At 44.8% G+C, this 16,208-nt stretch overlaps 1 protein-coding gene across 1 annotated transcript in view; it reads right to left on the bottom strand.

Moving 5' to 3' along the window:
* Positions 1-13,415: 13,415 nt before the first annotated feature.
* The window catches only part of LOC120572142, a 63,403-nt gene continuing 60,610 nt past the window's right edge, over positions 13,416-16,208 (bottom strand). Inside the window, exon 3 of the mRNA XM_039821287.1 lies at positions 13,416-15,925. Coding sequence (XP_039677221.1) covers positions 13,517-14,812 — 1,296 coding nt within the window. The 5' untranslated portion in view covers positions 14,813-15,925 and the 3' untranslated portion in view covers positions 13,416-13,516. The remainder of the gene's footprint in view (positions 15,926-16,208) is intronic.

Raw genomic sequence — 16,208 nt, 5'->3', positions numbered from 1 at the left:
CGAGATCATCTAGGTAAACAGAACAACCTTCTAGACCAGACACAACGCGATTCATCAATCGTTGAAATGTGGCCTGACCGTTCCTCAAACCAAATGGCATAACTCTATAAGAATAGAGCCCAGATGGGGTAACAAACGCTGATACCTCCTGAGCACGCGCAGACAACGGAACCTGCCAATATCCCTTAAGCAAGTCAAACTTGCTAACAAACTTGGCAGAACCAACCTGATCTATACAGTCATCCATCCTTGGCAACGGAAAGGAATCCGGTTTAGTTACTGAGTTTACCTTCCTGAAGTCTGTACAAAACCTAGATGATTTATCAGGTTTTGGGACCAAAATACACGGAGAGGACCAACTAGAAAATGACGGGAGAGCAATATTATTTTCCAGCATGTAAGCAACTTCAGAGTCCAGATGTTTAAGTTTCTCTGGAGACATACGGTAAAAGCGCTGTTTAATTGGTTGTGCATCTCCAACATCAACATCATGTTTGATCCAATTTGTGCATGTAGGAACATCACCAAACAGACATGGATACTGCTGCATCAAACCAGACAACTCATCACGCTTAGACTCCGTTAAATGCATCAACAGACTATCAAGATTACAAAGAGTCTCAGAATTTTTTAGACGACCATACAACAAACTGTCATCTGGTTCCGGCACGTCATCTACACTCTGCGAGTCAGACACCGAACTCACAAGCAAAACAGGATGCACCTCGTCACTCACTGACTGGCTTACATCAGCCTCACGTCCAACTGTATAAGGACCAGCATATTTAGCCTGAAACGGCAAGCTCACAACAGGCATCAGAGCAAGAACTTGATCCCCAGGACTAAACTCCTGATGTTCCGCACGGCGATCATAGCAAGTTTTCATCTTACTCTGTGACATTTGCAAATTCTCCCTCGCCATTTCACCTGCAACAAGCAACCGATGCCTAAAGCCATTGACAAAATCAACCAAATTTCTCGGCGGATTGGTCTCCACCAAGCCATCCTTTAAAACAGCCAAGGGCCCACGCACTTTGTGTCCAAAAACCAAGTCATTAGGACTAAACCCAGTACTTTCCTGAACAGCTTCTCTCGCAGCCAGTATAAGCCAAGGAAGACCCCCCTCCCAGTCTCTATCCAGCTCTGTGCAGTATGCACGCAGGAGAGACTTCAGAGTCTGATGGAATCTCTCCAAGGCCCCCTGACTCTGTGCATGATAAGCCGATGACTGGTTATGACGGACACGCAACAACTTCAAAACTTGACTAAACATGTGCGAAGAAAAATTGGACCCCTGATCGCTCTGGATGACCTTCGGAATACCAAAGACCGAAATAAACTGACTTAGTGCTTTCACCACCGCCTTAGTGGTAATAGCCCTCAACGGATACGCAGCAGGATACCGAGTGTTTTGACACATCACAGTTAGTAGGTATTTACAGCCAGACTTAGAACATGGCAACGGACCCACACAATCCACAATCAAATGCTCAAATGGTTCATTTACAACCATAATAGGTTGTAATGGAGCCGGCTCAACAGACTGATTGGGCTTACTCGTTAGCTGACACACATGACATGTTTTAATGTAAGCTGCAACATCTTTCTTCACCCGCGGCCAAAAGAAATGCTTCAAGATGTTAAGATAATTCTTTCTCACACCAAAGTGCCCAATCTCATCGTGAGCAACTTTTAAGACAAGAGGACGAAATTTAGTCGGTACCACCAACTGAACGACAGCATCTCCAACAACGTCAGTACCCAGAGTCAACCACTTCCTAAACAACAAGCCATTTTGAACAAAATACCCACGTGCTACACTGGTGATCTCCATAGCAGATGCAACCATATCAAACATTACTTTAAGGGAAGAGTCACTCTGCTGTTCCAGTACCAATTCAGTTAATGACACAGATAGCGGAAAATCTGACAGTGATGGAGCCTGAAAATCAACCTCACCCCCATCAGGTTCCCTCACAGACACAGACGTTACTCATAGCTCGGGTACTTACACAGGCTGAGAAAACTCTAGGCAAGTCAGCGACGATATGATCAACAACAGCCATAACCGGGCAAGATGTAACCACTGGCAAAGGAGGAGAATCAGCCCAAACACACCCACCAACCAGCCCGTTACCCAGAATGAAATGAATCCCCTCGATGGGCAACGCTGGACGCACACCAACGGCTACCTCGCCCTTCACCAGCTCACAGTCCAGGACCAACTTATGTAATGGTATGGGCAGCACAGATCCTACAATGTAGGAGTCAAAGGCCCCTGTATCCCTCAGGATTTTTACCGGCACCTTAGCCCCACTTCCTACCAGTGACACAAAGCCATCTCTAATAAAAGGAGCATAGGCTGCCAAAACATCCGGTTCAAGCTCTGTAGTAAGCAACTCCGATAGACAGTCCACAACAACTCGTGCAGCGGCTGCCACAGGCTTAACCTTCAATACTCCAGGTTTGTTTTTAAAATACAGGAGTGGACAATCAGCCTTCCAGTGACCCTTTTAATGACAGTAGTTACAAGTAGTATGGACAGCATCACCTCACGATACCGCCTCAGAGATTGGCGCACCAGCTCTCCAAGAATGCTCACGCGTTGTACCTACAACAGCAGCAACAACAACAGCTGCAGCAACGACGGCAGCACCCACAACTGTAGCCCTCACAACAGTTGCACCTATGACAGCTGCACCTACAACAGTAGCACCTACAACTGCTTCACCTATGAAAGCTGCACCTACAACAGCCGCACCTACAACAGCAGCACCTACAACAGTAGCATCTACAACTTCAGAACCTGCAACTGCTGCACCTATGACAGCTGCACCTACTACAGCAGTAGAAACAACAGCCGCACCTACAACTGCCGCACCTAAGACAGCCACACCTACGACAGCTGCACCTACAACTGTAGCACCTACAACTGCTTCACCTACGACAGCTGCACCTACAACAGTAGCACCTACAACTGTAGCCCTCACAACAATTGCAGCTACAAATGCTGCAACTACCACAGCAGCACCTACAACTGCTTCACCTACGACAGCCATACCTACGGCAGTTGCACCTACGAGAGCTGCACCTACGAGAGCTGCACCTTCAACTGTAGCACCAACAACAGCCGCACCTACAACAGCGCCACCTACAACAGTAGCACCTACAACTGCTTCACCTATGACAGCTGCACCTACAACATCAGCAGAAACAACAGCCGTACCTACAACTGCCGAACCTAAGACAGCCACACGTAAGACAGCTGCACATACAACAGTAGCTCCTACAGCTGCTTCACCTACGACAGCTGGACCGACAACAGTAGCTCCTACAACTCCCGCACCTACAATTGCTTCACCTACGACAGCTGGACCTACAACAGCAGCAGAATCAACTGCCGCAGCTACAACTTCCTCACCTACGACAGCTGCTCCTGAGACAGCCGCACCTAAGACAGCTGCATCTACAACAGTAGCGCCTACAGCTGCTTCACCTACGACATCTTGACCGACAACAGTAGCTCCTACAACTGCTTCAACAACGACAGCACCTACAGCAGCAGCACCAACAACAGCCGCAGCAACGACGGCAGCATCCACAACTATAGCCCTAACAACAGTTGCACCTACAAATGCTGCACCTACTGTACAACAGCAGAACTTACATTAGCACCTATAACTGCTTCACCTGTGAAAGCTGCAACTACAACAGCCGCACCTACAACAGCAACACCTACAACAGTAGCATCTACAACTCCCGCACCTGCAACTGCTGCAGCTATGACAGCTGTACCAACAACAGCTGCACCTACCGCAGCACCTACAACAGTAGCACCTAAAACTGCTTCACCAATGACTGCTGCACCTACTACAGCAGTAGAAACAACAGCTGCACCTACAACTGCCACACCAAAGACAGCCACACCTACGACAGCTGCACTTACAACAGTAGCACCTACAACTGCTTCAGCTACGACAGCTGCACATACAACAGCAGCATCTACAACTCCCGCACCTACAAGTGCTTCACCTACGACAGCTGGACCTACAACAGCAGCAGAATCAACTGCTGCAGCTACAACTTCCTCACCTACGACTTCTGCAGCAGAATCAACTGCTGCACCTACAACTGTCTCACCAACAACAGCCGCACCTACGACATCTGCACCTACAACAGTAGCACCTACAACAGCAGCACCAACAACAGCCGCAGCAACGTCGGCAGCACCCACAACTGTTGCCCTCACAACAGTTGCACCTACAAATGTTTCAACTACCACAGCAGCACCTACAACAGTAACACCTACAACTGCTTCACCTATGACAGCTGCACCTACAACAGCAGCTCCTACAACTGCTTCACTTACGACAGCCACACCCATAAATGCAGCAACCACAACAGCAGAACAACAGCCGCAGCAATGACATCACCACCTACAACAGTAGCATCTACACCTACGACAGCTGCACCTACATCAGTAGCACCTACAACAGCAGCACCAACAACAGCCGCAGCAACGTCGGCAGCACCCACAACTGTTGCCCTCACAACAGTTGCACCTACAGCTGGACCTACAACAGCAGCAGAATAAACTGCCGCACCTACAACTGCCTCAACTACGACAGCTGCGCCTAAGATAGCCACACCTATGACATCTGCACCTACAACAGCACCACCTACAACTGCTTCACCTATAACAGCGGAACCTACAACAGCAGCTCGTACAACTGCTTCACCTACGACAGCTGGACCCACAACAGCAGTAGAATCAACTGCCGCACCTACAACTGCCTCACCTACGACAGCCGCGCCTAAAACAGCCGCACCTATGACAGCTGCACCTACAACAGCACCATCTACAACAGTAGCAACAACAACAGCCGCATCTACGACAGCTGCACCTACAACAGCCGCATCTACAATTTCCGCACCTACAACTGCTGCACTTATGACGGCTTCACCTACATCAGCAGCACCTACAACAGTAGCATCTACAACTGCTGCACCCATGACAGCTGCACCTATGACAGCTGCACCTATGACAGCTGCACCTACAACAGCACCAGCAACGACAGCTGCACCTACAACAGTAGCACCAACAACGGCCACACCTACAACAGCACCACCTACAACAGTAGCACCTACAACTGCTTCACTTTCAACAGCTGCACCTACAACAGTAGCTCCTACAACTGCTTCACCTACAACAGCTAGACCTACAACAGCAGCAGAATCAACTGCTGCACCTACAACTGTCTCACCAACAACAGCCGCACCTACGACATCTGCACCTACAACAGCAGCACCAACAACAGCCGCAGCAATGACAGCAGCACCTACAACAGCTGCACCTACAACTGCTGCACCTATGACAGCTGCACCTAAAACAGCTGTACCTACAACAGCATTAGAAACAACAGCTGCACCTACAACTGCCGCACATAAGACAGCCGCACCTACGACAGCTGCACTTACAACAGTGGCTCCTACAACTGCTTCACCTACATCAGCTCCCAGCTCCCAGGTGCACCAGATCTGCAATCAACTCAAACAAGGATGGAAACAAAGATGGGTAAGACCAGAGAGGCATCACTCCCACAGTGAGGCCCTGCCAGATACACAGGGCCGTCACACCTCCCCCCATAAAGCCGGTGGCCCAAAGAGCCAACGGCAAAACCAACCACCACCACCAGCCGTCACAACCGAACATTATACAGAAAAAACAAGTGATACCAGAATCACCATACGATAATACACAGACTTATACCAAGCAGAAAGGAACCGTTGACCTCCAACCTGCGCCGGGACGATTGCTCACCCCCGTCCCATCAGCAGCAAAACCAGATACCTGGGAAGCAAAGGAAGAGAACAGGCACACAAAAAAATAAACAGTACCAACAACAAAAGCCAGGTTGTGCATCTCCAACATCAACATCATGTTTGATCCAATTTGTGCATGTAGGAACATCACCAAACAGACATGGATACTGCTGCATCAAACCAGACAACTCATCACGCTTAGACTCCGTTAAATGCATCAACAGACTATCAAGATTACAAAGAGTCTCAGAATTTTTTAGACGACCATACAACAAACTGTCATCTGGTTCCGGCAAGTCATCTACACCCGGCGAGTCAGACACCGAACTCACAAGCAAAACAGGATACACCTCGTCACTCACTGACTGGCTTACATCAGCCTCACGAACATAATAGGACTTGAGAAGGTTGACATGACATAACTGTGTTGACTTTTTCCGACCTGGTATAGCAATGATGTAATTAAGGTCAGACCTTCGCTCAACAACTGTATAAGGACCAGCATATTTAACCTGAAACGGCGAGCTCACAACAGGCATCAGAGCAAGAACTTGATCCCCAGGACTAAACTCCTGATGTTCCACACGGCGATCATAGCAAGTTGTCATCTTACTCTGTGACATTTGCAAATTCTCCCTCGCCATTTCACCTGCAACAAGCAACCGATGCCTAAAGCCATTGACAAAATCAACCAAATTTCTCGGCGGATTGGTCTCCACCAAGCCATCCTTTAAAACAGCCAAGGGCCCACGCACTTTGTGTCCAAAAACCAAGTCATTAGGACTAAACCCTGTACTTTCCTGAACAGCTTCTCTTGCAGCCAGTATAAGCCAAGGAAGACCCCCCTCCCAGTCTCTATCCAGCTCTGTGCAGTATGCACGCAGGAGAGACTTCAGAGTCTGATGGAATCTCTCCAAGGCCCCCTGACTCTGTGCATGATAAGCCGATGACTGGTTATGACGGACACGCAACAACTTCAAAACTTGACCAAACATGTGCGAAGAAAAATTGGACCCCTGATCGTTCTGGTTGACCTTCGGAATACCAAAGACCGAAATAAACTGACTTAGTGCTTTCACCACCGCCTTAGTGGTAATAGCCCTCAACGGATACGCAGCAGGATACCGAGTGTTTTGACACATCACAGTTAGTAGGTATTTACAGCCAGACTTAGAACATGGCAACGGACCCACACAATCCACAATCAAATGCTCAAATGGTTCATTTACAACCATAATAGGTTATAATGGAGCCGGCTTAACAGACTGATTGGGCTTACTCGTTAGCTGACACACATGACATGTTTTAATGTAAGCTGCAACATCTTTCTTCACCCGCGGCCAAAAGAAATGCTTCAAGATGTTAAGATAAGTCTTTCTCACACCAAAGTGCCCAATCTCATCGTGAGCAACTTTTAAGACAAGAGGACGAAATTTAGTCGGTACCACCAACTGAACGACAGCATCTCCAACAACGTCAGTACCCAGAGTCAACCACTTCCTAAACAACAAGCCATTTTGAACCAAATACCCACATGCTACACTGGTGATCTCCGTAGCAGATGCAACCATATCAAACATTACTTCAAGGGAAGAGTCACTCTGCTGTTCCTGTACCAATTCAGTTAATGACACAGATAGCGGAAAATCTGACAGTGATGGAGCCTGAAATTCAACCTCACCCCCATCAGGTTCCCTCACAGACTCCACGTTACTCATAGCTCGGGTACTTACACAGGCTGAGAAAACTCTAGGCAAGTCAGCGACGATATGATCAACAACAGCCATAACCGGGCAAGATGTAACCACTGGCAAAGGAGGAGAATCAGCCCAAACACGCCCACCAACCAGCCCGTTACCCAGAATGAAATGAATCCCCTCGATGGACAACGCTGGACACACACCAACGGCTACCTCGCCCTTCACCAGCTCACAGTCCAGGACCAACTTATGTAATGGTATGGGCAAAACAGTTAAACCCATGCCACGACTAAGTATATAATCGCCCGTATCAGTGTCATCAGACAGCGGCAGCACAGATCCTACAATGTAGGAGTCAAAGGCCCCTGTATCCCTCAGGATTTTTACCGGCACCTTAGCCCCACTTCCTACCAGTGACACAAAGCCATCTCTAATAAAAGGAGCATAGGCTGCCAAAACATCCGGTTCAAGCTCTGTAGTAAGCAACTCCGATAGACAGTCCACAACAACTCGTGCAGCGGCTGCCACAGGCTTAACCTTCAATACTCCAGGTTTGTTTTTAAAATACAGGAGTGGACAATCAGCCTTCCAGTGACCCTTTTCATGACAGTAGTTACAATTAGTGTGGACAGCATCAACTCGCGATACCGCCTCAGAGATTGGCGCACCAGCTCTCCAAGAACGCTCACGCGTTGTAGCCCGCTCTCTAAAACCTCCTTTATGAATCAACAAGTACTCATCGGCTGACGTAGCCGCACCTGCCGGCGTGACACACTGCTTCTCACTAACATATGTTGCAATGTAACCAGGAAGCATGTCCTTAAACTGCTCCAAAACCACAAGATCACACAAACCCTCAAAAGTAGTGACCTCTAGCGCAGCCAACCACCGTTTAAAATGACCAGTCAGGTCCCGAGCAAACTCCATATAAGTTTGACCACTACGTCTCTCCCCGGACCTGAAACGTTGGCGATATGCCTCTGGCGCTAACTCATACGCTTTTAACACAGCAGACTTAATAGCCGCATAGCCTGAGCTGTCCTCTGTACTCAACGAAGAATAAGCTTCCTGCGCCCGTCCCGTCAGCACACATTGAAGCATCAAGGCACAATCTTCATGAGGCCAACCCCTAGCTTTAGCGACACGCTCAAACAACAAGAAAAACGTATCGGGATCTTTCTCATTAAACGGTGGCAGTAGTCGTAAGTTATTAACATCAAAGGAACGCACACCTCCAGACAACTGCCCACTCTGAGCTCCATTGGACCCCTCACCTTCAGTTGCTAAAGCTAAACGGCGCCCCTCCAGATCCAATTTGGCCTGCTCAATTTCTTGCTGAATCCTCTCCACCTCAATTTGCTGTTTCATTAGCAATTCATGTTTACATCGGTCATGCTCAAGCTGAATCAACAAGAGTCTCGTCACCGCATCCTGCCTTGTACTGTTGTCATGGCTACTGTCAAGCCAACATTAGCATCTGTGCTGATTTCCATTAGAATTGCCATGAAAACATGACTGGTATGAAAACAGACTTTTTTTTTATTAAAAATCCAAAATTCTTGAAAGTCTTTTACAGCTTTGGATGAACCTGCTGTCAAATGCAACTTTTAAGCACCTGGTCCATTGAACCATTACTAGAATAGTAAACCTCTGGAATGTCAGAAAATACTTGCACTATTAATATACACATAAATCTGTCTTTATTGAGCACTGTCCTATAGCAATATTTTACTTAGTTACAGTTTTATTGACAGAAAGTTACATCATAAAATGACTTTCATTACTGTCTGAATGAAGTTTTAACAAAGGTCATGGTGTACATGCCATGATAGACATTATGTATATAAAATATGTATGTGCCAAAACAATACACTGCCAATCTCCTTATTTATACAAAGTCTATTTATGCAATTAATCAAAGCTGTATTATGTGATATTTCCAATAGCTTTTACCATTTCTGTGAAAATGTTACAATGATCAGAATTCAAAATCTTGGATTAATTTAAACCGTCTCTCAGGTGATGTTTTGCAATGGTGGGTAAAGAGAAAGTGTATCAGGGAATGTTTCATTTTTAATGTTTAATGTAAAGTGATGTTTACGTACAAGTAAGACCGGCCATGTGATTTCCTCCAATTTAACAATAGTGTCTTACAGTCAGCCGGTCTCAGCCTTTGTTGTGTCAGTGAATGAGGTTTGTTGAAATCTCCAATATCCATTCACTGCATATTTATGTGTATTTTGATAACTAATCACAATAACCCTCCTTAATGAACTTACTGTATATTCTTTTGTAATAGCTATTTCTGTAAAACTTACCATGCATTATTAATAAAAACCATTTCAGTCAGTTGATTTGGACTACACAGAACCATGGCAATGTATGCAACATACATTTATTATTAAATAATCTCAAAAGCTTCTTGTATTGATTTTCAATCAACTTATGAAGTTTTGGCCATTTCACAGTAACATTAGAGCACACCAGAGATCCTACAGCAGCACCTGTCTGTGGTGGTGTCAGCTGCTTTTGACAGGACATTGTCAACTGTACAAATGTACTTTGGTTACGCTTAAAAAAATGTCTCCATTTTTTTTTTTATGGGAAACTTTCTCTATAATAGTAACTGGATAAGATGAATAATGTTAAAAATGTCATGTTTGAGCAATGGACACACTAGTTAGCACGTTACACCTTAAATGTAATGTAATTTAATAACATATCCTTTCATTGCATTTTGTTGCTTTATATAATTTATTTTTTGTTTTACCCTTTGGCTATCTGTAATGTACATATTGTTTTCTTAATGAAGAAGAAATGTGTACCCAAGCATACCCATATTTATTTCTAGGGGGAGCCATCACATCAAATGTAAGTCTTGACATACAGTAAATCAACTCCAGAAAGTCAAAGTTTGTGACCAATGAAGTGGACCACTCCTTTTCATAGGCCATTTTAACCTTTTTAAATAAGTCCATAACTAAAATTCACCCAATAAGATGTTTGTGTAAATGTCTTTAACTCAACATTTAACAACACTGGTAGTGTGGTGGAATTTTTCTTGCAGCAGCAGAGTTTAGTAAATATCAATGATAAAAATGAAAACGATTAAAGACTGTTTCAGAATTAAACCAAAGTCTGGTCTTTGAGCATTTATTATATTTTGCAAAATATGAGAATACAGATTCAAAGGTAAAAAAATCTAAACATCACATCATCATATAGTCAAAACCTCTGTTAAGCCACCCCTCTAACTTTATATTTTAGCCTGGCCATAGTTGAAAAAAGGACATCACAAAAAGTCAAACCATCCTCACCTTCCTCTCTGCTCTCTGTTCCCAACATTAGCCTAAACAATAGTTTATCTCAGGAGGCAGAAGGAGACACGGTTTGTGGCCTTCTCGACTTTGTCTGCTAAAAAGTTAAACAAAATGAGAAGCTAGAGTTCATGACTGCAGCTGTCCCTCTCTGGTCTTTAAAGGGGTGATAGAATGCAAAACCGATTTTACCCTGTCATAGTTGAATAACGACAGTTCGGTGGGTAAATAGGACATACATATAAGCTCAAAATTGACACCCTTCACTGAATGAAATGGAATAAAATGAAACTGGACCGCAATGGGTGAATGGAATAGAATGGGCTAATGAAGAAAATTGATTTCAATAAATTTTTGTCCGACTGTGTGTCGGACTTCAGAGGCTGGTGCTGCCTATGTTGCTGCCTTGCCGCCTCGCCTGCCTTCCTCCACAGACCCCGCTTGCTGTGAGCTCGATTGGCGCTTCGGCACGTTGCTGCAGCCCACAGCACCTCATACCGCACAAGTCACAGTTTGGGCTATTGGACTACTACCAAACGCCGCTGCTCTGACAGAGCTCCAGGGCCGGCAACCCCTCTTCCTGCTAGCTAGCTAAATGCCCGGTGTATGTGAGTGAAAGCGCGGTCAGCGAGCTTGTTACGCCAGCATTCTCTTACCACAGATTCTAGTTAATCTTATAATGTGTGTAATTATAATGTGTTGAGTTATTTAAACAAACGATGGGGAAAATAAACGCCGCTTGTCCATGAGTCTCATTGATAGAGCCTGCGGCTGGATGGAGCTCTATCAATGAGAGCTAGCTAGCCTCCTCTTAGAATTCCTCTGGAATTCACAAATATTCATTGACTTGAAATAGGACACCGTTGTTAGCTTTATAAAACATATAGTTAGATGTTGTATAAGTGGCGTGACGAAATTCAAACTGTAAATATACCACTAATTCCCAAAAATGAAGCTAACTAGCCGTAATCTGTACACATAGGATTGAAGGGACAGCGTCGCAGCTAACGAAAACCCTTACAGCTCACAAATATTCATTAACTTGAAATCGGACACCGTTGTTAGCTTTATAAAACATATAGTTAGATGTTGTATAAGTGGCGTGACGAAATTCAAACTGTAAATATACTCGAATTACGACCAAAAATGAAGCTAACTAGCCGCAATCTGTACACATAGGATTGAAGGGACAGTCGCAGCTATTGAAAGCCTTACAGCTCACAAATATTCATTAACTTGAAATCGGACACCGTAGTTAGCTTTATAAAACATTTAGTTAGATGTTGTATAAGTGGCGTGACGAAATTCAAACTGTAAATATACTCAAATTACGACCAAAAATGAAGCTAACTAGCCGCAATCTGTACACATAGGATTGAAGGGACAGTCGCAGCTAACGAAACCCTTACAGCTCACAAATATTCATTAACTTGAAATCGGACACCGTTGTTCGCTTTATAAAACATATAGTTATATGTTGTATAGCTAAGTGGCGTGACATGTGTAACATGTGGTAAGAGATTGCTGGTGTAACAAGCTCGCTGACCGCGCTCTCACCCATGGGCCATTTAGCTAGCAGGAAGAGAAGAGATGCAGGCCCTGGAGCTTTGTCAGGGCAGCGGCGTTTGGTAGCAGTCCACCAGCCCAAACGGTGACTTTGCGCGGGTATGAGGTGCTGTGGGCTGCAGCAGCCGTGCCGGAGCTCAATCGAGCTCACAGCAAGCCGGGGTCTGTGGAGGAAGGCAGGCCGGGCGGCGAGGCAGCAACACAGGCAGCTGAACTCCGACACACAGTTTTACCAAATTTGCAATTAGACATCCATTTTCGTAAAACGGCCCATATTTGAGCTTAATATAGTTGATTTCTCGCATAAAAAAGTCTCAGAAGTGAATTTGGTAAGGAAACATTGCAGTGTCTGGAATATGAGATTCTGTCGCGTTTCTAATGTCTGTCTATTGGGGATTCGCTCAACCAATCAGCAAACGACCTCTAATGCGTGTGTATGGCGAGTCGCTCAACCAATCAGCGCGCGTCTCTATGTGTGTGTACGGGGCTAAGGCTCAACCAAGCAGCGGGCAGCACATCTAAATATTCATGACCATACCATATTTGGAAGAAAAGCTCTTGTTACAAATAGGGCCAAAACACAGGGATGCATAAGGGCCAATAAAATATCAACCAGGCCATTTTCAGCCCAACTAATGTTACATACCTCATTAGGAGACCATAAGGAACAGTGTGAAATACCCTATATAATCATTCTATCACCCCTTTAAGAGTCTAAGAGGAAGGAACAGCATTTTGTGGAGGTTTAAAACAATCTTTAAACAAATGGTTAAAATCATTAATCAATAATGGTTAAAATAAAATTTGCCACCACAGTCCACCCTTTTGATTACAAAATAATCACACAAAATAAATTTTACTTTTAAAGATTCAAACCTTATTATAAAATTGATCACATAATCAAACTTTACTTCTTAAGATTCAAACATCAAACATATCTTAGAATTAATCACATAATCAACATTTACTTCTTAAGATTCAAACTTATGGATATAATTGTCTATTGCTGAAATGCTGTTTTTGAAAGAGGTACAAAAAAAAAAAAACTTTTTAATAATAGCAAGCGTTCACGTCTAAGTAAAAATAATAAAACAAAAATTTTAATCAGTCTCAGACAGTATCAGAAACGGTGTCCAGGACCTCATCATCATACCTGGACAGACGAAACAAGTCAGAGGACTCGGTATTCTGAAGTTCCTGATACTGTATCATATTTACCATGAAGATGGAGGAGACCATTTTCTTGACTAGTGGGATTATGCAGCATACACAGATCAGGAAACCAAACATCAAAGTTATTAGTGGTGCAACAAATCTAGCTAACCAAGCCTTCCATCCCCCTTGAAAAACCCAGGCCCACCAGTTCCATCCTGCATAGTGTTCTGGGACGTCCTGTGCTTTGAGATTAGTCAAAAGTAGGTTCAAGTGGTGAATGGTGTCAGTGATGTTTCCTGAAATGTCTGGGATACATGTGCAGCAGTGAGTGCCTATGATGTGACAGAGTCCCCCCTGTGCTGCTAGCAATAGGTCCAATCCCATCTGATGTTGCATTAGCATGTTTGTCATAGCTCGCATAACAGGAGGAAATTCTCCAAACCCTGAAATCATCATAGCAGTCAAATTCTCAAGACTTTCCTGAACCCGATCAATATTATGTGCATTGTTTACTGTTCCATACCAAGGAAAGAAGCCTGCTGCAAATTTTGTTCCTGGGCTGGTAACCTCTCGCTTTTCTCTAGTAGAAACATCAGATGTGGGCACGTACATGGGATAGTGGTGAGTTGTATGCACAAGGGAAGTCATAACTGTAATGGAAGGTGTCAAATATATCATACTACATCTTCCTGCCCATTGTGGAGTCAAAATCTGATACCAATGGTCTCCACAGAGCCAAACATAATCCACTAGAAACCCTGCGCCAGAATCATCAGGCCAACGCATGGTGTGAGTCAAAGATGGTATCAGTACTGAAGCACTAAGATACCCCGGTGTGGAGTGTAAGCATGCACTAATATTTAAATCCCCTGTTGCGCACGTACAATTCAAAGTCCGCTGACAACCCGTGGTTACCCACAAATACTGAGAACCCATGCGACGAGGTCGTTCAATGCATAGGGCATGCGTCAAATTCTTCATAAGGCTATGGTGAAACTGTCCTATACTATCAGATGCTTTTCCATTTTTAGTTTTAAAGACAGTACCATTTGGAGCACGTACAGTGCGATTCGCAAAACCTCCACAAGGTGGAGGTTGAATAAAAGCTGAATAGAACTGACCCCCCTCCTCTCTAACATCCTTGAGTGCTGTCAGAGCACAGACAACTTCTGTGAGATTCAATGTGTGTGGTTTTACTGGGGTAGCCTGCTTCTGAGAGTGGGGAAATAGTGAACAAACAACAAGAGTCATTATACCCTACATCACGCGTGAACTTCTTAACTAGGCCAAGCCATGCATTAGTGGAGAATGCATCATTATCCTCAGAAGATCCCCATCTGTTAGATAAACTTTCAAAAGTCTGCGTCAAATGTGGTGATTCTGTGTTGGATGTGGGAGGTGAGATTACTTCAAGATAAAAAGATCCGCAGGGAAGCCTCCCTAAGGTCATAATACACACAACAAAGTAACCTTGGTCCAAATACTGAGCATTGGTCAATGTTAACAAGATGCCTGTTGAGGAATAATTTACTTTCTTTATTGATAATCTATTGGTTAGGTTTGTGTGGTCGTTAGGAACCTCATAGCCCCAATCTGCATTACCTGTATACCAAACAGCTTGTTTCCATGAGGAACATATGGGTCCTCCTTCTCTGTAATAACCAATGTCCATCACCTCTGCAATGTAACATACATATACCTCTCTCTCTCCTATTGATGCTCCATGCTCCCCGCACCACACAAAGTCACAGGGCTGAAGCATAAGAGTGGATGTAGTGTTGACCATGATAGTAATATTAGCTCTGTGATACCTGTTGTACTCTGAACGCCATCTAGGCAATCCAACAAGGATTGTGCTGTGAGTGTCAGAGCTATCAGAGCTCCACAGAATGAGTGTTTTTTTTTTTTTCAGGAATGTGCTGTGTTCAAAAAGGTACAATAGCAGTATGTTGGTCACACTTTCTCTCTTCCTTCAGTGTGTTTGCAAATCAGTGAGAAAAACTCCAGTTTTTCCCCGATTGATTTCAGAGATAGCACAGAAACGCCGTCTGTCAGGCCGGTCTCTGAATTGATTTCCCTCGTAGGTGACTCAGCAGGGAACCTGCTCGTCACTTGTTGCAGGTGTTAGCGAACCTGGCACCTCTCCTGGGTCCGGAACCTGTTTGCAGTGTGTCGCGTGCACCCACGTGGATCGTTCCGCGACCTTGACTGCTGTGTGAGTGACCAGGAGGATCTGGAAGGGTCCTTCCCACCATCTGGACTGCCAGTTCTTCCTCCTGAAGCTTTTGATCACCAAAGTCCCCAGGCCGGAGCTTATGCAGTGGTCCCTCAGCTGGTTTAGGCAGACCTGCTGAAACTTGTTTTCTTATGTCAGAAAGAGCAGAAGAAAGTTGAGTGCAGTATTTCAACATGTCATGTTCACATAGAGCTGTTGAGGGAATTGCCGCCTTTGGCATTTCTGTCCTTACATAAGGAGGCCTGGCAAACAGAATCTCATACGGACTGAGATTGGAACGAGATTGTGTACGCATTCGCATGTACATTAGGACCAAAGGTAGTGCCTTTGTCCAAGGGAGGCCTGTGTCTACACAGCATTTAGCTAGTTTCGTCTTTAACGTCCCATTTTCTCGTTCTATTGATCCCGCGG

This window comes from Perca fluviatilis, chromosome 14, assembly GCF_010015445.1.
Source record: "Perca fluviatilis chromosome 14, GENO_Pfluv_1.0, whole genome shotgun sequence".
NCBI lineage: Eukaryota > Metazoa > Chordata > Actinopteri > Perciformes > Percidae > Perca > Perca fluviatilis.
The sequence above is the reverse complement of the archived record's forward strand: the minus strand, read 5'-3'. Positions and strand labels throughout refer to the sequence as shown.